The sequence below is a fragment of the Euprymna scolopes genome, chromosome 5, assembly GCF_053919585.1.
Source record: "Euprymna scolopes isolate OS-2025 chromosome 5, ASM5391958v1, whole genome shotgun sequence".
In the NCBI taxonomy this organism is placed as follows: domain Eukaryota; kingdom Metazoa; phylum Mollusca; class Cephalopoda; order Sepiida; family Sepiolidae; genus Euprymna; species Euprymna scolopes.
Genome location: NC_136486.1, coordinates 5,910,949 through 5,934,543, shown reverse-complemented (window position 1 = coordinate 5,934,543; position 23,595 = coordinate 5,910,949). Strand labels below are relative to the sequence as shown.

At 34.2% G+C, this 23,595-nt stretch overlaps 1 protein-coding gene across 1 annotated transcript in view; it reads left to right on the top strand.

Moving 5' to 3' along the window:
* Nucleotides 1–23,595, top strand: part of LOC145276697 (uncharacterized) — a 1,014,367-nt gene that overhangs the window by 890,515 nt on the left and 100,257 nt on the right. Inside the window, exons 14-15 of the mRNA XM_080127889.1 lie at nt 10,657–10,962; nt 17,153–17,464. Of these exons, the coding sequence (XP_079984015.1) occupies nt 10,657–10,962; nt 17,153–17,464 (618 nt within the window). The remainder of the gene's footprint in view (nt 1–10,656; nt 10,963–17,152; nt 17,465–23,595) is intronic.

Sequence of the window (23,595 nt, the reverse complement as noted above, 5' to 3'; positions counted from 1 at the left end):
TATTTATTTACTTAATGTATTTATTTTATTTATTTATTTATTTAATTTATTAATTTATTTATTTAATTTTTTTATTTAATTTAATTTATTTAATTTATTTATTTATTTATTTAATTTATTTATTTAATTTATTAATTTATTTATTTAATTTATTTATTTAATTTATTAATTTATTTATTTAATTTATTTATGTAATTTATTTATTTATTTAATTTATTTATTTAATTTATTTATTTTATTTATTTAATTTATTTATTTATTTTATTTTATTGCAGACGGTTATCCTCATCTTCATCGTTGTTGTTTCACCATGTTTCGATTAATTCAGGTGGGAAAACAACAACTATGGAAGGCAGTAATTACTGGGGCTAGAGTTACGAGACTAAGTATTCCTATCTCGTCGCGGCCATAAACATGAAGTATTCCAGGGGACGCGGTAAAACAACAACAACTCTGAAGATGAGGATAACAGTCGGCAAATAAATAAATAAATCGCTGTTTAACTCTGGACTTATGATGCTAAACCCAATGGTTTTTTGCTCAACATACACCTACAAGGGCAAATATGAAAATCAGAATATGATTCCTTTTTTAAATTCCCTACCTTCTCCGTTTACTATAAACATACAGAAATTTAAATGTAATGTTAACGAATTTCTCGTTGCACAACTTTCTAATCGTGATGTCAAAGCTAATGGCAAATATAGAAAACTAGAATCTTCAAATGTATAGCAAAGTTTGGGCACAAATCTACACTAAGAATTTAATCTATTAATCTGGCCTTTAATTCGCAGCAGCCCTTATATACCGATTTCAATATTCCTTGTTTTGGGGTGAAAAAAAGAAAAATATGAAGTCATATTTGACATTAAGAATTTTTAACAAAAACTTATTAATAGATATGACCTTTCTGGCTACAACCATCGCGATGACATCTCTGAAAATATGACATGATGGTTCGTGAAATCACTGTCAGAAAGAAATCTGTTTCTCTCACGAGACATTTTTGACAGTGCTTTATTAGCGCGTAATTGCGTCAGAAGATGTTTACATATCTGTTGGCCTTCGCCTTTGTGCTCATATAGTTGCGGGCTCTTTTTGATCCTACCCACCTAACAAAAACATCCGTATGTGAGCATAACATTTTCGAAGCGCTAAACGTCCATTACGATCAATGTTACAAATTAAATATGAAGAACATATATTTTATGTGTACACGAGTGTGTGTGTGTTTACACACTGTCAATATGATTGCATGAACGCACGTCATAAAATGAGTTTTTTGTTTATTTGGTCAAACCTTTGGAGTTATGTTAATACGTGGAACCAACCGAGTCCCCATCAACTTTAGGAAACTGCTTTACCAATGAAATATCTATCTATCTATCTATCTATCTATCTATTATATAAAACTCACTTTGTGTGTGCGAGAGTCCCTTCCTTATAGGTTCCGAAACGGCTGAGCCTATCGTTTGCAAATGTCACACAAATGTAATTTATATGGCTGGCAGTGTTCTTAGATATGTTTTGTACAGAAATTCGTCCGATAAGTATCGAAAATCGAAAATATTCGTTTCTTTTTAATATTTAATCTTCTCTTATAGATAACGGTGTAACGTAATATATTCCCGTGTAAAATTTCTGCTTTTTATCTATAAGGGAAAAAGATTATGTTTAAAATCGTTAAACCCAAATATCAGCTGATGTGATATTGTAAACAAAGACAGACAGATATTTGATGAGCAGCTTTATCATAATTATTTATTTATATATTTATTTTGCGAATTAGTGCACCAGGCAAATTATTTATTCCTTTTAATATATTCAAATTAATAGAGAATTGATATTATAATAATACGTACGCAATCTGCATGAATGAAAATATGGTTAAGCATATTGTACGACCGGGCAACGCCGGGCAACCAGCTATTAAAAGATAAAAGAGAAAAGACTTCATCCGAGAACAGACGAATAGACGAATTATTAGTTTGTTCGTGGCTCTTTCGAATCTTATTCAGGACTAGCGAGTATAATGAAATCATCGAACAGAACACTTTTCTACCGCTTTTATGTCATCTTGCAAGGAGTAAAATCAAGTTACAGGGTGACTTCAATAAGTTTCCGGACTTTTTTTGTACAGATTTTTAAATTGGTATAGACTATTGAAAATTCAGTTTATTATTGTTGTACATCTTATGAGATGTCTGGCTAATCTTTATGATTTCAAATTAAAATGAACAGCTACAACAGGAATAGAAATACACTCTACAAAAGCCTACAATTTACTTGGCCTTCGGGACAAGATCAAAGTGTAGTATCTGATCCGGCAGATGCTGCAAGCTATGACTAGCTATGACTAGCTATGACTAGCAAAGACCAGATGTGGGGGCAACCCCACATGCCTGACCTTTAACCAGCTCCCATTTCCCACCTCTCGGGAGCTGGTCCCCCCTTTCCCTTTCCCCTCCCTTCACTCCTCACATTAAAAATCGGCCTTGTGCCTAATTTGCTCGGTGGGGGAGCAAATAAATACCATCTGTTCCGGCAGATGCTGCACTTAAGATAATTTGTACCAGTCAATGGAGGGGAAACCCTCTATACTGGGACAATTATTATTTTTGGTAACCAGAGTGCCCCCTTTTTGCCTACTTTTAGGGGAGCTGGTTTTTACCTCACATTAAAAACGGCCTTGTGCCTAATTTGCTCAGTGGGGGAGCAAATAAATACCATCTGTTCCGGCAGATGCTGCAGGCTGTGGCTGGCTGTGACTAGCGGGGACCACATGTGGGGGCAACCCCACATGCCTGACCTTTAGCCGGCTCCCATTTCCCGCCTCTCGGGAGCTGGTCCCCTTTTTCCCTTCCCCCTCCCTTCACTCCTCACATTAAAAATCGGCCTTGTGCCTAATTTGCTCGGTGGGGGAGCAAATAAATACCATCTGTTCCGGCAGATGCTGCAAGCTATGACTAGCTATGACTAGCAAAGACCAGATGTGAGAGCAACCCCACATGCCTGACCATTAACCAGCTCCCATTTCCCACCTCTCGGGAGCTGGTCCCCTTTACCCCTTCCCCCTCACTTCACTCCTCACATTAAAAATCGGCCTTGTGCCTAATTTGCTCGGTGGGGGAGCAAATAAATACCATCTGTTCCGGCAGATACTGCAAGTAAAGACCCTATGTGGGGGCGACCCCACAGATAAGACCTTGGTCAATGTAGGGGCAACCCTTCATACCAATTGTCACTATCCAGCTCCCCTACTCCCCGGGGAGTTGGTCCCCATTTCCCCTTCACTCCTCACATTAAAAATCGGCCTTGTGCCTTATTTGCTCGGTGGGGGAGCAAATAAATACCATCTGTTCTTCAGATGCTGCACTTCTATTTCTTGTTCTCTTTCGGTGGAGGAGAAATCCTTCACGACTGAGACAATTTTTATTTTTGTACCTTTTCTCCACGTTAAAAAACGACCCTGGTGTCTAACTCTGTCCCGTGGGGAGGCACAGTAAATAGATACAAAAGCCTGATTTACAGCTTGTGGATTTCAACAATGCAACCTTGATGTGAGAATACTTTAGAAGAATGATATGCAATAAAATTCTGTTTTAAACTTGAAACAAAAAAAAACGCAGAAACGTATGGAATGTTTCAGACTGCTTTTGGACCATCTAGCATGAATCGAGCATCAGTTTTTGAGTGGCATAATAGATTGAAGGAACGCATAGTATCTATGAGAGATGATGAGAGGTGCGAGTGGAGTTAGAAAGTCAGAACACCAGAGTTGACTGGCCAAATAAAGAATTTCATTTGTAAAGCAATAAGTAGAGGCAATAAGTGCACAGTTTGATGTCAGTGTGGGAACTGTGCACACAATTATTCTCGGGGAATTGAGGAGATGCGGAAGATTGGCGAGAAGTTTGCTTCAAAGGTTTTCCATCCTTGTTACAGACTATTGGACAAATATGAGCATCAAGACAGTTCATCACTCTCCTTTTAGCCAGACCTTGCTTCCTGTGACTTTTGGCCATTCCCTAAACTCAAGGAAAATATTAGAGCATGTCGTTCTGAGACAATCTAGGAGATAATATAGGCTGTGACAAGAGATCATTGACACGCTCACGCAAGACTTCCAAGGGGCCTTCCAGAAGTTGTTGGAACGGTACAATAAATGCATTGCAACCGGGGGAGATTACTTCGAAATGGACTAGAGTTTTATGTGTTTAGTAACAATAAAATGTTTATACTAAAATGTCTAGAAACCTGTTTAAGGCACCTTGTATAATAGATGAAATCCAATGCAGATCTTATATTTAACTTTTTATAAATTGAAGTTGTCCTAACTTTAAAATAGTCAAAATAATAAATAAACTGAAATTTGTGGAATATTTATTATTTGATGTCAAATCGCTATTGTCAAAATGTGAAACATTTTTTTTTAATTTTAATCTATATTGACTTACTAAAAGATGTTTTAAGATATGTTACTTACCTCCAACAGTTTACTAATGTAGATTCTTTAGCTTTTAAGACATCTAACATCATTTTGAAATAATCAGCTAAAGGAACGCGGGTGCTGAATCTTGAAAATATGTATCATTTACACCATTTAGTTTCTAAGTCTTGACTATAGATTGTTAGCAACATAGTGTTGTGCATTATCCAGAAAGAAGCTTTTTTGTGTTCGCCAGTATTTCTCCTATCAAATTTTTAGTTTTTATTTTGTTTCATTTTGTTTAGTTTTTTGTGTTTGCTTGTTTGTTTTTTGTTTTTTTGTTTTTGTTTTGTTTTGTTTTTTTAGGGTTTTTTTTGTTTTTGTTTTTGTATCAACTTTATTTCTAATTATTAAATGCTAAATTCAGTAATTTTGGAGATAGGACACATGTTTCTAATTCTTTATATCTTCAAATATTTATTTTTAACGTTTATTGTGTTATTTTTTACGGCATATTAAGCCTTTTCGGGTTATTTGATGCTGAATTTCGGGTTGTTTGATACTGAATTCAGTGATTTGGTAAAAAGTTTTATTTTCTTCAAATTCTTTATATTTTCAAATATTTATTCATGTGTGGTTTGGTTTGGTTGTTTTGTTTTACGGCATATCAACCCTTTTATTGGTAATTTTTTTAGTTATGCGTCAGTTTTTTTTATATCTTCCATTATTTATTCTGCAGTGTTTAATTTGGTTGTTTCATAGAGGAAAATTATTTTTATTTTTTATTTCGCAGAACATGATTGAGTTTTGCAAAATTTTAACTGATAAAAAGTCGACTGGCTTTCACCTTTTTGCTTTGCTCAGAATTAAATTCGAAATGAAACCAAACGCACACATCAAAACAACTTAAGATTTTCCCCTTTTTGGACGAAAATATTTTTAATCTAAACAATTATTTATTTGTCATTTTCGCGTGGTTATTGCGTCATCAATCGTCCCGTTAAACACACACATGTACCAACCCTGATATTCACCAGTGGATGTATTGCTAATATAATCAGGGCTCGTGGGTATTATGGTAATTAGTTTGCCTTGTTGCTTACTTTCTTGGGTCAAGCCACACTGATGAAGCACCGGGGTTCCGCTTAAGCGATAGCGTTATAAAATAAAAAGGAAATAAATCAATAACATCAATATTTGGTGTATTTTTTGTCAGAAAGTCTATATATTCAGACATTCTGATCTGGTTGACCCATATGTTGTTTTGTGTTTTGTGTTTTTTGGTTGTTGTTTTTTTTTTGTGTGTTTTCCATTTACATGTCCAGTTGATCACATATTTGTATGTTTTCTATTTCCCATTTAGTATGCTTTAAAAATTTTATCAATTGTGTTGTAAAATTTTCTAGTACATTTATTTATTTACGACGGTTATCCTCATCTTCATAAGTGTTGTTGTTTGACTTCGTTTCGGCCAACTCATCCTCTGGCCTTCTTCGTATGGTAACCAGCGACGGGATAGGAATGCTGAGTCTCTTAACTGTATCCTTCACAGTTGCTGTTGTTGTTGTCTCACCACATTTTGGCCAAGTAATCCTCTGGCCTACTTTGGGTAGGATTGAAACCGCTATCTTCAGACAATGCTCACCTAGAACCGTAGAGATTGAACGCCTCTATCCACTGCGCTCCGGGCCCATGAATAGGGATCAATGTTAGATTCTTGGTCTCATAAATCCAAGTTTGTTATTTTCTTCTCATCTGGTCTTCCATCGTCGAGTTTGTACTGAATGGTATTATATATTATTTTATTGTGAATCATTTGAGATAGGTATATTTATTTATTATAATACTGTCATTCGGGTTTATAAAACAGGATCAGCTAGGGATAAGTTATTTCCTCTGTTGGGATCTGAGTACATTACCCACTTTTTATCATACGTCATTATTCGGTCAAAAGGGCGCTTTTTTTTTTCTAGCCAAGTTACGTAAAAAAAAGGCCAATTGAAAGTTCCTGGTAGTTAATGGCAGGGTTGCGGAGTCGGATAATAAAAGTCCGACTCCTACTCCCGCTCAGACCTCTAGAATTCCTAGGATACCGACTCCGACAAACTCCGACGCCTTTGATATCATCTTTGATTTCGACTCCGACTCCCGACTTCGACTCCACAACCCTGGTTATTTGTCTGCTGCCATGGATTACTCATTTTATCAACTTTCATCACATTCATCACTGATTTAAATGTAATATAACATTTTGTATGTATATGAATTGTAATATAACACTTTGTGTGTTTATGAATTGCGAGGTGAATTACTGACATGTTAAACTTAAAGGTGATTCAGCCATATTCTATAAGTGATCGTTTAAATTAACAAATCTTCCAGATCACAATGAAGTTTCTCATTTTAAGAAGGAAAAGTTTGATAATAAATTTCGCTCAGTTCTTTTTTTTTTCAAATGATGTACACATATTTCGAGATGAACAGATAAAATTTGTGTTCAGTTTAAACTCATCCAACAAACGGCCCTGTCGGTAGAGCATTAGAATATACCGACTGTCCCCCTGCAGAGGGTAAAAGTCCCTCAATGAGGGTCCTGGATATGATCTTTAACTATATCCAGTGGTGAGGCCCCAACTTGCGAGCTTTGGGGAGTGTGGAGCCACCCTTTAATTACCATTGCTCCCAGGCCCACTCTGATCCGGAGTGGTAGTACCTGTTAGGGTCCCAACTATGGGTTGAATAGAAACCGACTTGAAAACAACAAAAATATTCTATTAAAAAAAAATTCTTCAAAATCACTGGATTCGGCATTAAATACCCCGAAATGGGTTGATATGCCGTAAAACAAAAACAAACAACCAACCAACCATCCAACAAGCAAAAAGTATGAATGTTTTTTCATTCATGTTCCAGGCATTAAAATAACATGCTTATTATAAACGCTTATGATGTCCATGCTGCATATACATAAGTAAAAACTTAATAAACAAAGAATTTGTTTAACAACAGATTTTAAATAAGTTCACAACAGGGAAAATAAAATGCGAAATGAGTGAAATCTATAAAGATCGGAAACAAATCATTTTGGAAACTTACTATTTATTTTGTATAAATGTGCCGTAAGAAGACGTTGGGTTTACTTTCGACAGTTTTGTAACTCCCGTTTTTCATTTTGTTCTTTAAATCCCAACATTCCATGAACGATGATTGTTGGCAAATGGGAAGAATTGTTCTTTTTGTAGCTCCTTACATCAAGTGGCTTCATGCATTTTCTGGAGATATTTTTATGAAACAATATTAAAAGTCGGCAAAATTGTTTAGCCACATGATATACTTATTTTTTCTTTTTCTTTTTTTTTTTCATATAACATTAAGTTTTCGATGTAAATTTAGTTGAACACCGCGGTATTATCCTAATTCTAAACGATTACTGTTTATAATTCAAAATAAAAATGTTTGCATGTTTTCTAGAGAAACATAATTTGTTTGTTGGGAGTCTAAATACTGTTAATTTTTTTATTAAATATTTATAGATATAAAAATCATTGTTTTGACAAATCTTAGTTGTAAGACAAATATTTAAACTCTGAATTTTTTTGATAAGAATTGATTCTTCGTATCTTCTGCAAGACCTGTGGTGTCGTGTTTAAAGCGTTTGGTAAATTTAGTTGTTAAGCTACATTCTTTTAGGGGTTAAAGGTTAAATTTTCAGTGCGGGAGCCATTCAAAACATTGCGGATTACTAAGGAAATTTAACTAGGCATATCTTTCGAAACGAGAGCATGTTATTCCTGTGGAATAAATAAAGGATTCCGTTCCAAAATCCTGACAGATTTCCAATTTTGGCAGATATATTCCCGAGTTCGACAAGATATGCTTGTAGACGGTCGGAGGTTACATCAACCGAAACGTTGTGAAACAAAAGCACTCAAGACAAGAACAATTGTTCGAAGAATACAAAAATACGAAGATCTGTTGTATTTCTTCCATAGTTTCAGACATTGTTGCCGCCAAATTATCTGGAATTGTTAGAAATCCATCTAGAAACAATTAACGTTAATTTTTAATTTCCTTCAAAACTCTTCAGTGTCGCAGTTCAAACTATTAAGTTTGTTGTCTGAAATTGATTACGATTTTGCGCGACTATTTCAAACTCTTGCATACGTGGTTTTTTATTAAACGAAAAGTGTTAAAACGTTTCGTGATTAGTATATACTAGCAAGCCGCCCAGCGTTATCTATAAATATAAAAGCGAAAATGTATGTATGTGTGTTCGCTTTTTCTGTATGTCTACAAAAGGCTTTTTTCAGAGAAGCGGTCGCTCCCCTAACAACTTTTTAAAACTTTTTATATCACATATAAATCGTAATATCTCACAGTTAACAACGAAGCTCACCTGTCTATTTAAATTGTTCGATTTCGGGAAGATAAATATTCAACATTTGTCGCTCGCCGCATGTGGGTTAGTCTTTTTCCTATAACATCTTGGGAAAATACTATCCCGCAGTCAAACTTGACCTCATTAACTCAATTTAAACGGGCACCTGCCAAATCCAAGTAATTAAATAAATTCAAACGTGTTTCCGTTAGCATCTCGCGGTGGGGCAATGGTTAACGTCGCACTTTTTTTTCACACTTTAATTTACAACTTTGCCTCAACGGTTCGGGTTCGATCCTCATATTTACTTTTTTTAACCTCCCATCCCCGGAGTTTACACACACACCTCCAAACACCCGGGCAACGCCGGGTACTCCTCGCTAGTCCAGTCATAAAATAGGCTTAAATATATTTTAATTAATGGAGATTTTGTATTTAATATTATAGAACCAATTCTCTTCTAATTATTATATCCAATGATTTCAAAAGTTTTGGTTTTAAACATGACTTAGGTGCGAACGGCTCCAATTGAAACCAAAACAGTTATGTCACAAATGGTATTCGCTAATATATGAGCTAAGGTCAAATAGATAGCAAATCTTTGAAAACGAAGACAATTAAAGGTAAAAATGTATATTTGCGCATGCGTAAAAGATACTATTTAAGTCTGCTTACGCCAGCGAAATTTTAATTTTTAAATTTAGACCTCTTAGCAGCCATTTTAACCGGTTCAAATACCAATGCAAATTTGTTCCACACCTTCTAAACTCTTATATATCAAATTTCAAGTCTGTATAAAAACAATTAACAAATTCATAGCTTACCTATAATATTCCTTTGGTAATATCTTTCCTCTGATGAAACTCCACGGATTAAAGAAATCCAATATTTTTTTAGTATCGTACCGAACAATAAATTAATGTAAAATATACTTTTGCAGTCTGTAATTTTTTTTCTTTTCTATCCTAGTTGCATTGAACTTTTTTTATTCCGTGGGGATTACTATATAAATATTAATATTTATATTTACTCTTAACTTAACATTTCCTGACTGTTTTTCTTTTATATATATATATATATATATATATATATATATATATATATATATATATATATATATATATATATATATATATATATATATAGTCACGCAAAACGATTGCATGTGTTTAGGGAAATTAGAAAATTAGAAAGCAAATAGCAAGTATAACAACGCAACCGCTGTCGTCTGAAATAAATTTGAAAAGAAACTAAAATGGCTCACCATTATGGAAGAACAAGTGCTGTATATACTTTCCATTTATTTTGGCATTATTTTAAATCGTCCTGGACTTTTCCTTGCTCTCGGAATCAAGCAGTGTCGATTCAGGAGATGCCTCGTTGGAGACTATGCAACGCTTGTTTTACAATTTCACACAATACAAGCGATAGTATACATTGTCTCTCGAGATTTAATGAAGGCCATTATTATTATTATTATTATTATTATTATTATTATTATTATTATTATTATTTTTTATTATTATTATTTATTATTATTTATTATTATTATTTTTTATTATTATTATTTATTATTATTTTTTTTTATTATTATTATTTATTATTATTTTTTTTTATTATTATTATTTATTATTATTATTATTTTTTTTTTTTATTATTATTATTTATTATTATTATTTATTATTATTTTTTATTATTATTATTTATTATTATTATTATTTGTTATGAGTTACTTAGTATTAGTAGTTATCAATTTCAATCATGTAATAACAGTAGTAGCAGTTTTAAAGATATTTTCGTTATTTTAAACTATGTTTTTATTTTTATGTTATTATATTTCTCTTTTCAGTGCGTCTTTACCCGAACGAAACCTTTGGCCGAATGCTGCTGTATAGTGGGAACGACGGCTTCTTGGAGGTGTGTGAGGCGAATTTCAACGAGGAAATGGCCGTGTTGGCATGCAGGGATCTCGGCTTTGCGTTTGGTATGAGGCTGCATCTACCGCCGACCAAATCTGAAGAGCAGCTGCAAATCACACGTCTCCACTGCGAGGGAAGGGGTAGTCTCTCTATACAGCAATGTGAGAAGGAGATCCATTATGGCTCCTGTGGCATACCGTATCCGGCTGTCATATGTTCCGAGAATGGCGACACGGGTACGTACACTTTTTTTAATTATTATTTGATAAAATATGTTAATTAAACAACAATAACAATTTCTATTTGTGTCTTTGCTGATCCATTAGAACAAAATAAATATAAATCAAATAATAAAATAATAATAATAATAAAAAAATAATAAAATAATAATATTAATAATAAAATAATATTAAATAATAATAATAATAATAATAATAAAATAATAATAATAAAGCATTAATAATAATAAAATAAGAAGAAGCTGAAGAATAATAAAATAATAATAATAATAATAATAAAATAATAATAATAATAATAATAAAATAATAATAATAATAATAATAAATAATAATAATAATAATAATAATAATAGTAATAATAATAACACATTTCCCCATTTTAAAAAAAGATATTAACAGCGATTTATAATATATCATAAAAAAATCACAAACAGATAACTTTCTAATACACGTTGTCCGATAAAAAATTTCTAAAAGCTAGCAACGTCATGTGTTCAAATACTTAAGAATGTGTCTCTACAAACAATGCATGTATTGGCATAACTAGACTAACTAGAATTTTTCGTCGTCTTCCTACAGTAGCTTCATTTACTAATATCTAGTAGCACATGACACTCCTACAAAAATTTCAGAAACATTAATTAAAAAATTGTCATCTGTGCAGTCTCAAATTGCAACCTGTACATCCACTTAATCTAAGGTTGTTTATTCGAACAAATATACTTACCATCAAACAAGCTCGATAGGAGGGGAGAAAGGGTATAGTAAAATGCATTTGGAACGATTCTAATCAACTTTTTCAATAAATCCACCAATTTTAATTTAATAACTCGTTACATGTCTGATAAAGGCTCATGTGAGGCGAAAATTTTTGCAGATATGACTGGTTTTTGTCCACAATTAAGTAGAACATTAGATCATAAGTCTGACAACTCGAAAAGGATCAGAAACAAAAATAAGCACTGCTGTTTAATAAAACATATATGGATGAAAAAATGTTGCTCAAATATACACATTCCGGATTTTTTTTACTAATTTAAATAAAGTATAAGGAGAGGAATGTCGAATTCTCCCGCTACATCTACAGCAACAACTAGAAGATGGGGATACTAATTAAATAAAAATTATACAATGTACTCATCTCCAAAATAATTCCATGGATTGATAAGACCAAAAAATGAAAACTTGATTGCCCCTTGGGGCTCGTAGTGCAGTGGATAGATATGCAGAATATCTACAATACCAGGTGAGCGTGGGGCTAGAGGTAGCGGTTTCGATCCCAAAACCGGTCAGAGGATTAGTTGACCAAACCGTGGGGAGATGACAACAGCTATTGAAGACAGCAATTGCTGTGGATGTAGTTGGAGGATTCGACATTCCTATCCCATCGCGGTTTACCTGACGAAGGCCACAGGAATAATTGGTTGAAACGTCGTGAGAACAGCAGCTTGAAGATGAGGATAATAGTCCAAATAATGAAATAAAAAAATTAACTTCACATCTTATCTGGAAATATTTGTATAACAAAACAATTATTTTTCTGAAAGTTTTGATTATTCGTATTGTTTGGATTCATCAGACTACTGTTCTCAGCTTGAGTGTTATTTTCACAAAATTTCGGTCGATGCAACTTCCGACATTGTTCAGGTGTATCTAGTCGAACTCGGGAATGTTTCTATCCAAATCAAGAATTTGGACGGAATTTCGAATGGAAGACATTATTTACTTCACGATTGTCGCGTGCCTCCGTTCGTTGATGAAAACAATAGTCCGAAGAATCCAAATAATCCAAATAACCAATCCTCATCTCAAAACATTCAGAACCCTAATTATTTTGTTATACAAATCTTTCCAGACAAGATGTGAAGCCACTTGATGTAAAATTCAACAAGAACAAAATATAATTATCACAAAGACAACAGATGCTTTCTGACCTTAACATTTCAAAGGCTAAAAATATGTTGTTGGCATCCGAGAAGACTCTGGGGTTGCAGCTGTAAAAGTGGTTAAACATCATCTTCTGTAACTGAATAAGCCTATTTTCGATCTGCATTGTAGGTTGCAGACGTCGCAAGTGAAGGTCGGTGCATTGTGTTGCTGGTCAGTTGAATTTTGTTGACAAGCCTTCCTGAATAGTCGTTTGGTTCTGCGATGAACCTTTTGCTAATGGTCAGACTTTAATTACCGTTTGTCTCCAGATGTTGCGCAGGTTAGCTTTGGTTTCCCAGCTTGTAGTCTATAGGTAGGAGGGAATTAATCAACAGGAAGAATTACACAGGCGTCTAGTTCTGTGAAAGAAGCTATTAGAGTATGAAGTTGTATGGCAATGGATTCGCAAAAAAAAAAAAAGAAGCGTTTTGACGGAGATAACTATATGAACAAGTCAAACTAACTTAAACAAAGAAAGCAGGGAATATCCCGTCGAATCGTAGAAATTTCCAGGTTGGTATCTGGGAACGCATTAATTAGCTGAAAGAGATGCACCCTCCAATCTTCGTTAAGACGTTAATCTAGGAAAACGTAAACTCTGATGTAAAAACCTGTGGTGTACTGTATGCTCTGTCTTGTGACAATCATCTGTATCGACAAAAATTAGCATATATATATATATTCAATAAAATAAAAAGCTATAGCAAACATCTAAATGACTACTTTAAATACAGTTCCTTATTTCAAAAAAAGAAAAACCAAAAGATTCATCTGCCTTACTTTTAATGCTAGGTTTATTTTTGGTGTCTTTTCAATTCAATAGAAATCCTCCTAAATTTGCTGATGAGGAGACCGTGCTTACCAAAAAAACTATGTATAATTATTCTACGTGACTTCATGTATACCACAAATAAAAAGCACGGATTTCCGAAACGATCGTACAGATAATTGACTTTGTTGTTGTTCCTTCTTATGAAACTGATTTTTAATTTAATTAAATTTTGATTTTTAAATTTTAAAAATTTTAAAACTTTTAAATTATAAATCACATTACTTAATATTGAATTAGCTCTAGGACATTTAACTATCGAGCTTATTATATATCTAAATTACAACGAGCATTTCCTGTATTTTAATTAAACTAGTAATTTCACTATTACATTAAAATACACTTAGCTCTTTAGACTATTATTCTAATCTCCTTTAAATTTATATATATATATATATATATATATATATCACTGAATATCGAGCCGTCAAGTTTTGCTATATAATGTTCAATGTTGGCATTTACTTATACATATGTGTATGTATGTGTGCATCGTACGTTATGTAAATATATGGTAATAAATTACACTGGATTTGTTACGTTTCAGCCTCGTAATGAATAGTCAGGCATTTTAACCAGATGATTCTTTACCGATATGAAACGTGGAAAATTCTATGTAGCTCAATTGTCAAATATTTTCCTTACTCACGTATTGAAGTAAATACTGAAAACCAATACATAAATCTTCTTACGACATTTTTTGTCGCTACATTGAGTAATAATAATCATATATGTATGCATAGTATTATATATATATATATATATATATATACTAGTTGACTGAAGCATACTCATGGCTGTGTAGCGATACCTAATTGTTAATGTAAAAAAAGAGGTACAGCACTAACTTATTTTCAATTCTGTGTCATGCTCACTCAACATTTCATCTAAAGATCTATTTACGTTCGGTTGAGGAGACCTTCTCTCTGTAAACAGAGGAAATGTCTCTTAGGTTTGATTAACTTTAAGGTCTTCGAAAATATTATAACGTTGCTTTATTTTAATCGCTTACACCCTTTTTTCACCATGAACAGAACGCAACGTAACCTTATTTTTATAATGTACTTATTTTGTTATTTTCTCTTTAAATCCCTCGATACAGGTTCGAAAAGTGAGGGCGAAACCGGTCTGCTGACTTCCCTCTTTATTTTTCTTTCCTGTTCTTCCCCCTTTTTCTTTATTGTTTAAAAACATGTTTTACGCATTTTACTTTTAATTATGACTAATAAAACTCCTTCCTTCACGATTGCAATATTTAAATCCTGTACCTCCCAACGCATCATGATATATATATATATATATATATATATATATATATATATATATATATATATATCCTCCTATAACACAGAACAAGCTAGTTAACATCAAGAACCTAGATTCCAGTAAAGCAACTGGCCCTGATGGCATCCCAATTATAGTGTTAAAAAAGCTTAAACCAGAACTTGCTCCCATACTTACGAAACTATTTAAGCGCTGCCTTAAGGAGAAGTGCTTTCCGACTCCCTGGAAAACCTCATCAGTTTGCCCTGTATTTAAGAATTCAGGTGATAAGTCATCTCCCTCTCAGTATAGACCAATAAGTCTCCTGTGTGTTATGAGTAAGTTGCTGGAATCCATATTAAATAGAGAAATAGTCAACCACCTCAGCAGGAATAACCTTCTTAGTGACACACAATATGGTTTCCGCTCTGCAAGATCTACAGCAGATGTGCTGACGGTTATATCCCACAGGATTAGTAAATCTCTTGACAAAGGCTTCCTTTCTAGGGCAATTGCTCGTGACATATCAAAGGCCTTCGACAAGGTATGGCATAAGAGTCTACTTCACAAGATTTCCAGCTACGGTATAACTGGAAATGTTTTCTCAATCATTAAATCATTTCTCTCCGATAGGCTCATAAGAGTAGTGGTAGATGGACAAAAATCGGAGGCCTGCAATATAAATACTGGAGTCCCTCAGGGGTCAATCCTGGGCTCAACTCTCTTCCTGATCTACATCAATGATCTCCCTAAACACATACTTAAATCATTCGTTGACATCTATGCTGATGACACGACCATCTACGGCAACACATCAAAGGCTGTAAATGACAAAGTTCTCTCTGATTCTCTCTCCTCTGATCTCGAGCGCGTGGTTCAGTGGGGGAAGATGTGGCTGGTTACCTTTAATGCATCCAAAACCAAACTCCTATCCTTACATCATCAACGCTCTGATCCCCATCTGGCATCAATTGTGATGGATGGCTCTCGTCTGGGTGAGGCCTCTTGTTTTGACAAGCTTCTGGGTTTGACCTTTACTCCTGATCTGAAATGGAACACGTACATCAAGTATGTTGCCAAGGTCGCTGGAAAGATGGTGGGATCCTTCTACCGCTCCAGAAGATATCTCACTAATGATGCAATTCTCTATCTATATAAAAGCCAAGTACGTCCAAGGATGGAATACTGTTGCCATATCTGGGCAAGAGCTGCTCAAAACAGCCTATCCTGCCTTGACAGAGTACAAAATAGACTTCGTGGCTTAGTGGGGGATGCTCTTTTCTCTACCCTGCAACCTCTCTCCCACAGAAGAGACGTTGCGAGCCTATCCTTGTTTTATCGTTATTTCCATGGCAGGTGCTCGTCTGAACTCCAATCTCTGGTTCCCCCTCGCTAATCTTTCACGAAAAACACCCGTCTAGCTGAATCCATTGTGAAAAATTTCCCCCACTCTATATCTGTGCCTAAATTAAAACGCGGATTCCATGAACAAAGCTTCTTTCTTAGAACTGCACGCCTGTGGAACTCTGTTCCGTCTGCCTGCTTCCCACTGGACTACAACTTGGATGTGTTCAAGTCCAATGTTAACAAATTCCTAATGAACCGCCCCCTTAAGTAAACATCAAATCTCCACACTAACGTAATGTACTTGCAATAACCCTTATCCCTGAGTGGCTTCCGGGCCTTGATAAGTGGTGATCACTGTGTAAAATATATATATATATATATATTGTTTTAGCAAAAACCAATGCATCAAAGAATGGATTAATAGCAACAAATAATGTATTTCAACGTTAATCACAATTGTTTCAAGACTATTCGGACAAATTGAAACATTATGTCGTTTGAAATACGCTATTTGTTGCTATCAATTCATTCTTTGATGTCTTCGTTTTTGTGAAAACAGTAGATGAATGCTCAATTATGAAATATGATAATTTTGTCGCTTTTCGGCTTAAATAAACGATTACTGAATTTTTAATTATATAAACCCAGTAAAATTCGAAATACTATAAATAAAAATATATATATATATATATATATATATATATATATATATATATATATATATTGTGTGTGTGCGTGTTTCATTTTACTCTTTTTTCTTTATCAGCCTTTTTCTCAGTCATAATGACGTAATTAGTTATTGTATTTCGTTTTTTCCAGGATATCAGATGCAAATTGAAGACACAGATCACGGAACGGTTTTCCTGAAGTATTTCGACCACTGGGGCCGCATTTGCCCCGATGGGTTCGACGATAATGAAGCCATGGTGATATGCAAGTATATGGGCTACAAGGGAGGTTATTCCTACATTAAGAGTCGACCTGAATCAACGAGCTCCAGCTACCTCCGATGGGTCAGTAGACTCAATTGTTCCGGCACAGAAGATTCCATTGTTGATTGCGCAGGATTCCAGTGGGGGAATGTTTCCACTTGCTCCCCGAAAGGGGATGCTGCTGTGTACTGCTACAATAGTAAGTATATATTTGTTCCTCATCGCAAGGACAACTTTTTACTCAAGATTTGGGGCAGGCAGTGCGTTTTGTAAGCAGGACTTTGTAATTAACAATTCTCATAGTAGGTCAATAACAAATTGTTTATTGAGCATACCTCGGCTATTGTCGATGAGTTATCTCTGATGATGGACTGTGTGTGGACTCCTAGCAATTTTAAATAATAATTGCAAAGCATAATCTCTACAACTATATAAAAGTAACTTTGTATCGGTGTCTGAGTCCTTTCTCATGGCTTCCGAAACGGCTGAGCCTATCTTTTGCACAAAACTAATTTATATGTCTGGCAGTGTTCTTAGATATGTTTTGTACAGAAATTCATCTGATAAGTATCGAAAAGCAAACAAACCCGCTCCTAAGAATAGTCTTTCTTTCTTATAGATAAAAAAGAAGAATTTTTACATGGGAATGTTTTACGTTACACCGGCAAAGAGATAATAAAATCTCAGCAAATCATTTTTTCTTAAAATAAAATAATTTTTCTGGAGATATGGCCTACTGATAGCGCATTCGATTACAAGTCGTATGATCCCCTGTTCAAGCTCGAGTGTGCCTCACAAATTTATTTTAAGTTTTTTCTAATTAATAAGTTCAATTTACGATAAAAGAAGAGCTACCATTTTAAATCACCGAAAGTCATTACTACGTTTGCATATTAAAAACTAAACATTAATCAGAAGTTACTTTTCCAGGGCATTCATCGACAGGCCCAAATGTCAGCTGAAGAGATATTGTGAACAAAGACAGACCGAATTTGTTGAACGACATTATCATTATTATTTCTTTCTTTATTTTTTCATTTTCTTTTGTTTCTGTTTCTGTTTTTTATGTTGTTTTTTTTTTGTTTGTTTTTTGCGAAATAGTCTATTAGGCAAATTATTCCTTCTAATATATAATAATCAACAGAGGATTAATTATATAATACAGCATACACAATCTTCAAAATTTTAAATACTATGTTTAAGCGTTTTGTACGATCGGGCAACGCCGGGCGTCCAGCAAAATAAAATGCAAATGTAAATTGTTTGTTTTATTATTATTTGCGTTTTCCAATCATTGGCTTCATTTATTGCTAAGCTAATCACCGCCAGACTGCTCTTGGCCACGATACATTGTATAAAAGCAGCGTCCCAAACATCCCGGAAGATTAAGGGAAACGGCAAATCTATATATCTATAAAAGTAAAAATGTCTGCGTGTGTGTGTGTGTCTGTCTGTCTGTGTACAATTCCCTACCAAATAACTCTGTCAATTTTCGGTCTACAGACTCGAAATTTGACATAAGAAATATTGATATTTGGGAAAATCTTTTAAATCGGGTTCGGCCAGAAATTTTGCTGTCTGGGAATTTGGTTTCCAAGGGGTTAAATTTAAAAGATCTTACCTTAGCGGTCTCTAGCAAACTATTCATCCAATTTTGAGTCTAAACTCTTGAAATTTAGATGTACTTGATGTACTTAATTTGATTTGAGCCCAAAACAATAAATGCTAAGGGGTCAAAACTGAGGTCAAAGTTAAAAAAAATTGACCTATGCGGTCTCTACAAACTTTCTCTATAGTAGTTAAAAAAACCTATTATACAGAGAGGCATTACCGTACATATTCACACATTTTAATATATACATATGCACGTAAAAGTTATGAACAGTACATAAGGCCGAGCAAAGCCGGGCGGAACTGCTAGTATATATATATATATATTTCGACGTATGTAAAGTTGTCTGTATTTATAAATATCTAAATATATTACAATTTCACCATAACTAAGTTTCTCCGAATCCCACAAAGCTGATTTGTTTATAGCGTTTATATAAGTAAGGCCAACTACACTTTTTGGTATTACTGCTAACCTTTGTCGGTGCAGATAACTACGACAGGACAGAATATACAGAAAACCGCAGGTTTTTACATCAGTTTCGTTTGCCTAAATGTCTTAACGCTTGCGAAACATGGACAGTGTACTTGAGCTTTTGTGTAAGCAATATTGTCTGAAGAAGTCTGTAGTTACAAGTAATTGGCTACACGAAACCTGCTCATGAATGTGTAGCGACCTATTAATGCTTATGTAAAGTAATTAATATATATATATATATATATATATATATATATATATATATATATATATATATATATATATATATATATATTGTAGCTTCCTTCAGTCTTGACAGACTATGGATACACATTGTAAGGGTGCATTGGCGTGAAATATTTGTGTTAAGAGTTGCGCAATCTTCAACCGCACATCTGCGTCGGTGGGAAGTGGAGGTTCAAAACGACTAGAAATAATGCCGAGATAAGCGGAGAGCACATACACACCAAATGATCAGCCATTTTGTACTAGACAGGCTCAACGTTGCTTAACTTTTGTGATTTGATGAAAACCGATTTGTTAGCATGATTATGATGTACATATATATGTGGGGGGGGGGAGAAGGAGTGCGTGTATTTGTTTTCATTTTCCATCATTTACTAAAATTATTATAAGTTCTTCCATATAATATGTACGCATTGTCACAATTGAAAATTACTCCTGTTTGCGTTCGTTGCAAAATATAAAAACCTTTCACGTACACAACTCGAAATGAGAAAAATACACTTTAGTCCATTGATTCATTTCTTTTGAAACCCGCTTTTTCAATAAAATATTTATATTCTCTTTTTCTGATATAAGTGTGTTTCCAGGGCTTTCATTTGATTGAGTGATAAAATATCTTCATTTAAGTCAGGACAATAAGATTTTATTTTTATCATACATTTTTTTTCAATAGATAAAATATAAGACGGACATAGATCAATAATAAGTAATCTAATGTCCTTCCATAAAATAAACATCAAGATGCAGATATCGAATATATTTAAAATAACTGTGATACCCGACATATGATATTTATTTTTAATGATGTTATGTGATTTACCATTTCGTTTCTTTATCCACAGTGTCTACATGTACTGCTGTTACATGTTCTGTCTCTCTTGTCTATTATGTATTTCATTTTTTATCGTGTTGTTTTGAACTGCGATCAGTAGGGATCTTGTTTCTGCATAGAAGTGTTTGTCCTGTAGTTATTTCCACGTATTTTGCAAGCCATTTATTTAAATAAACTTGTAAATCGTCCATATAGGAAATATTGTTTTAAAATTGACAGTGACAGACCGAATAATCGCCAAGGTTTTCTTTTATTTTTATGGCTCTGGAAGGTTAACTTAGGAAATCACGGACATGGAGACTAGTTTAAAAAGTTAAAATACCTTGAAACAGAAACAGTATATACAAAGAACAACTGTCGTAGTAAGTATCGCACTAATGGCGGGCTACGAAAGTACTCTGGCCGATATTTATTTCTCTCACACCGCGAAAGAATGTAACACAAGGTCGGAAGGAAAGAATATTAGTCAGTGCTTCAAGAGAACTTCAGCCCTGCAAAAATATGCTTGAATAAACCCCATCAGCATTCCCCAGTGAGAGTTCATCCGGCAACAAGTGATAAGCTTTCTTTCCCCGAAAACTGAGACGCTAGGCCTGGAAGGTGTAACCTCTGAGGTCTACACAGAACATTTTGCATCACTTCGACAGTAGAAAGGGCAACAAAATGGCTAAGGTTCTGTCGAACTGATTTTCGAGGTTGGAATTTCGAATTACGTGCATTATGAAAGTACAAAGACCATACGGACAGTCAATTTTTACAGTTACGAAGAGTTCATCTTTAGTTCATGGTTGTTGCGGATTAATCTTGGAAATTCCATTGTAAGAATAACCACTGCTGACTTAGTGATGGACAAATATGTTTGAACACATCGAAAAAAAAATAAACGAAATATTTTTGAAAAACTCAATTACAAAAAACATCTGACAAATTTCTCAGCTTTATTGAGAAAACAATTGAAGAGGATCATTTTCCAGAGATTTTCACTAGTATTTTTTGTCTAGTATTTTTTCATGATGTCACTCATGATGTTACTCATTATGTAACTCTCTCCCACCGGAAGAACTGTGACACTCAGGTCGGAAAGTGGGGTGGAAATAGTCAGTGCTCTAGAGGAGGAGCCCTCAGACTCCGCTAAAGATGCCTGTGCAGCCCCGTCGGCATTCCCGGCAGGGTTCTCCCGGCGATGAGATTAGATTAGATTAGAAATACACTAACCCCTTGTGAAAGAGAGAAGGTAAAGACTGGGAGGGTGGACCTCCTAGAACTGCACAAAATCAGCATTACACTGTAATCAACAGGGAACAGGTCATTACAGGAACAGTTTAATAAGGCCAAGGATAAAAAAAATCCTGCCGTTTTACCTTTATGATTACCATGATATAACTGATGATGTCACTAATGATATCACTGATCATCAGTGATATCATTAGTGATATCATTAGTGATATCATCAGTGATATCATCAGTGATATCAACAGTTATATCATCATTGGCATCAGTGATATCATCAGATATCATCAATGACATCATCAGTGATATCATCATGTGGTCATCAATCAGCGATATCATCTGATATCATCAGTGATATTATCAGTGACATCATCAGTGATATCATCAGTGACATCCTGACATCTAGTGACATCATCAGTGATACCATTAGTGACATCATCAGTGATATCATCAGTGATATCATCAGTGACATCGTGACATGAGTGACATCATCACTGATATCAATGATGATGTCACTGATAATATCACTGATTAGATCAGATGATATCGCTGATTGATGACCACATGATGATAATATCACTGATGATATCACAGATGATGTCACTGATGATATCACTGATGATATCACATGATGTCCCTCATGATGCCACTGATGAAGTCACTCATGATCTCAATCATGATGTCACTGATGATGTTACTCATGTCAATCATGATGTCACTCCTGATGTCACTCATGATGTAACTGATAATGTCACATGGTCACTCATGATGCCACTGATGATGTCACATGATTTCACTGATGATTTCACATGATTTCAGTCATGATGTCACATGATGCCACTCATGAATATACATTTTTCAATACACAATTTCCTATCCATATGCCCCAAAGAAAAACATAAATAAATGGCTGTGTACATATTGACGGCATTTTTAAAAGGTAAAAAAGATCAATATAATAAATATAGGCAGAAACTTTAGCCAAGACGTAATGTTTTTTAACAGCCGGGCGCCAGTAAATACTACTTCTTATTTGCAGTATGAAACTGCTGATTATGAAGCTGCCTGTAAGTACGCCTATTTAAAGCTTGTAAGATGCCATTTCACATTCATATGCCCAAAAGGAAAATAAATATATATGTAACGCTGTAACCTCAATCGTAAAGCAGACAAAGAATAGAAAAGAACTCCAACTCGCGTTTTCCCGTTGTAGAAAGACATTTATTTTCTCATCCCCCCGCCACACATTACTTCTCGTTACGGCTGTGACGTCTCTAACGGACTCTCTCTCCTTTTTATAGTTTTTTCTTTACAGTCACTCCATTTTCTATTTCGAATACGCTATTATAAATAGTTAACTGCATATATATATGCACACACACACACACATATATATATATATATATATATATATATATATATATATATATATATATATATAGTAACAGTAAAAAATAAAACATTTAAGTAACCAAATAAATGTAGTAAAAATGTTTAACCAATACGTTAATACCATCGATAAACAGGATTAGTTTTATTTTCAGTGTGAAATCATTAATAATGACTGCCTTTACTAAATAATACGAATAGCAAAAAATAATACAACGAATTAATGGTTCACATATTTGACAAAGTTTTGAAAATGTAATGTTTTATCGTGTCAGTGAGGCTGAACAAATAAAAATACTAAAACAACACTTCGGATATGAACACCAAAAAATGCCCTCAGACCTCCACGACTAGCAAGAAAATCTCCACCCTTCACTGAAGAGATCCGTAGTGGCCGGATGTCTATTCTAGGTGAGATAAGCAAATATATAATTACACAATCACTCAACAAGCCCATACTTACACGCAACAACATCGGGCTTTAAAATGTTTTATAGATACAAGTTCATTTAGAAAATAACAAAATTACATTATTTCCGTACAA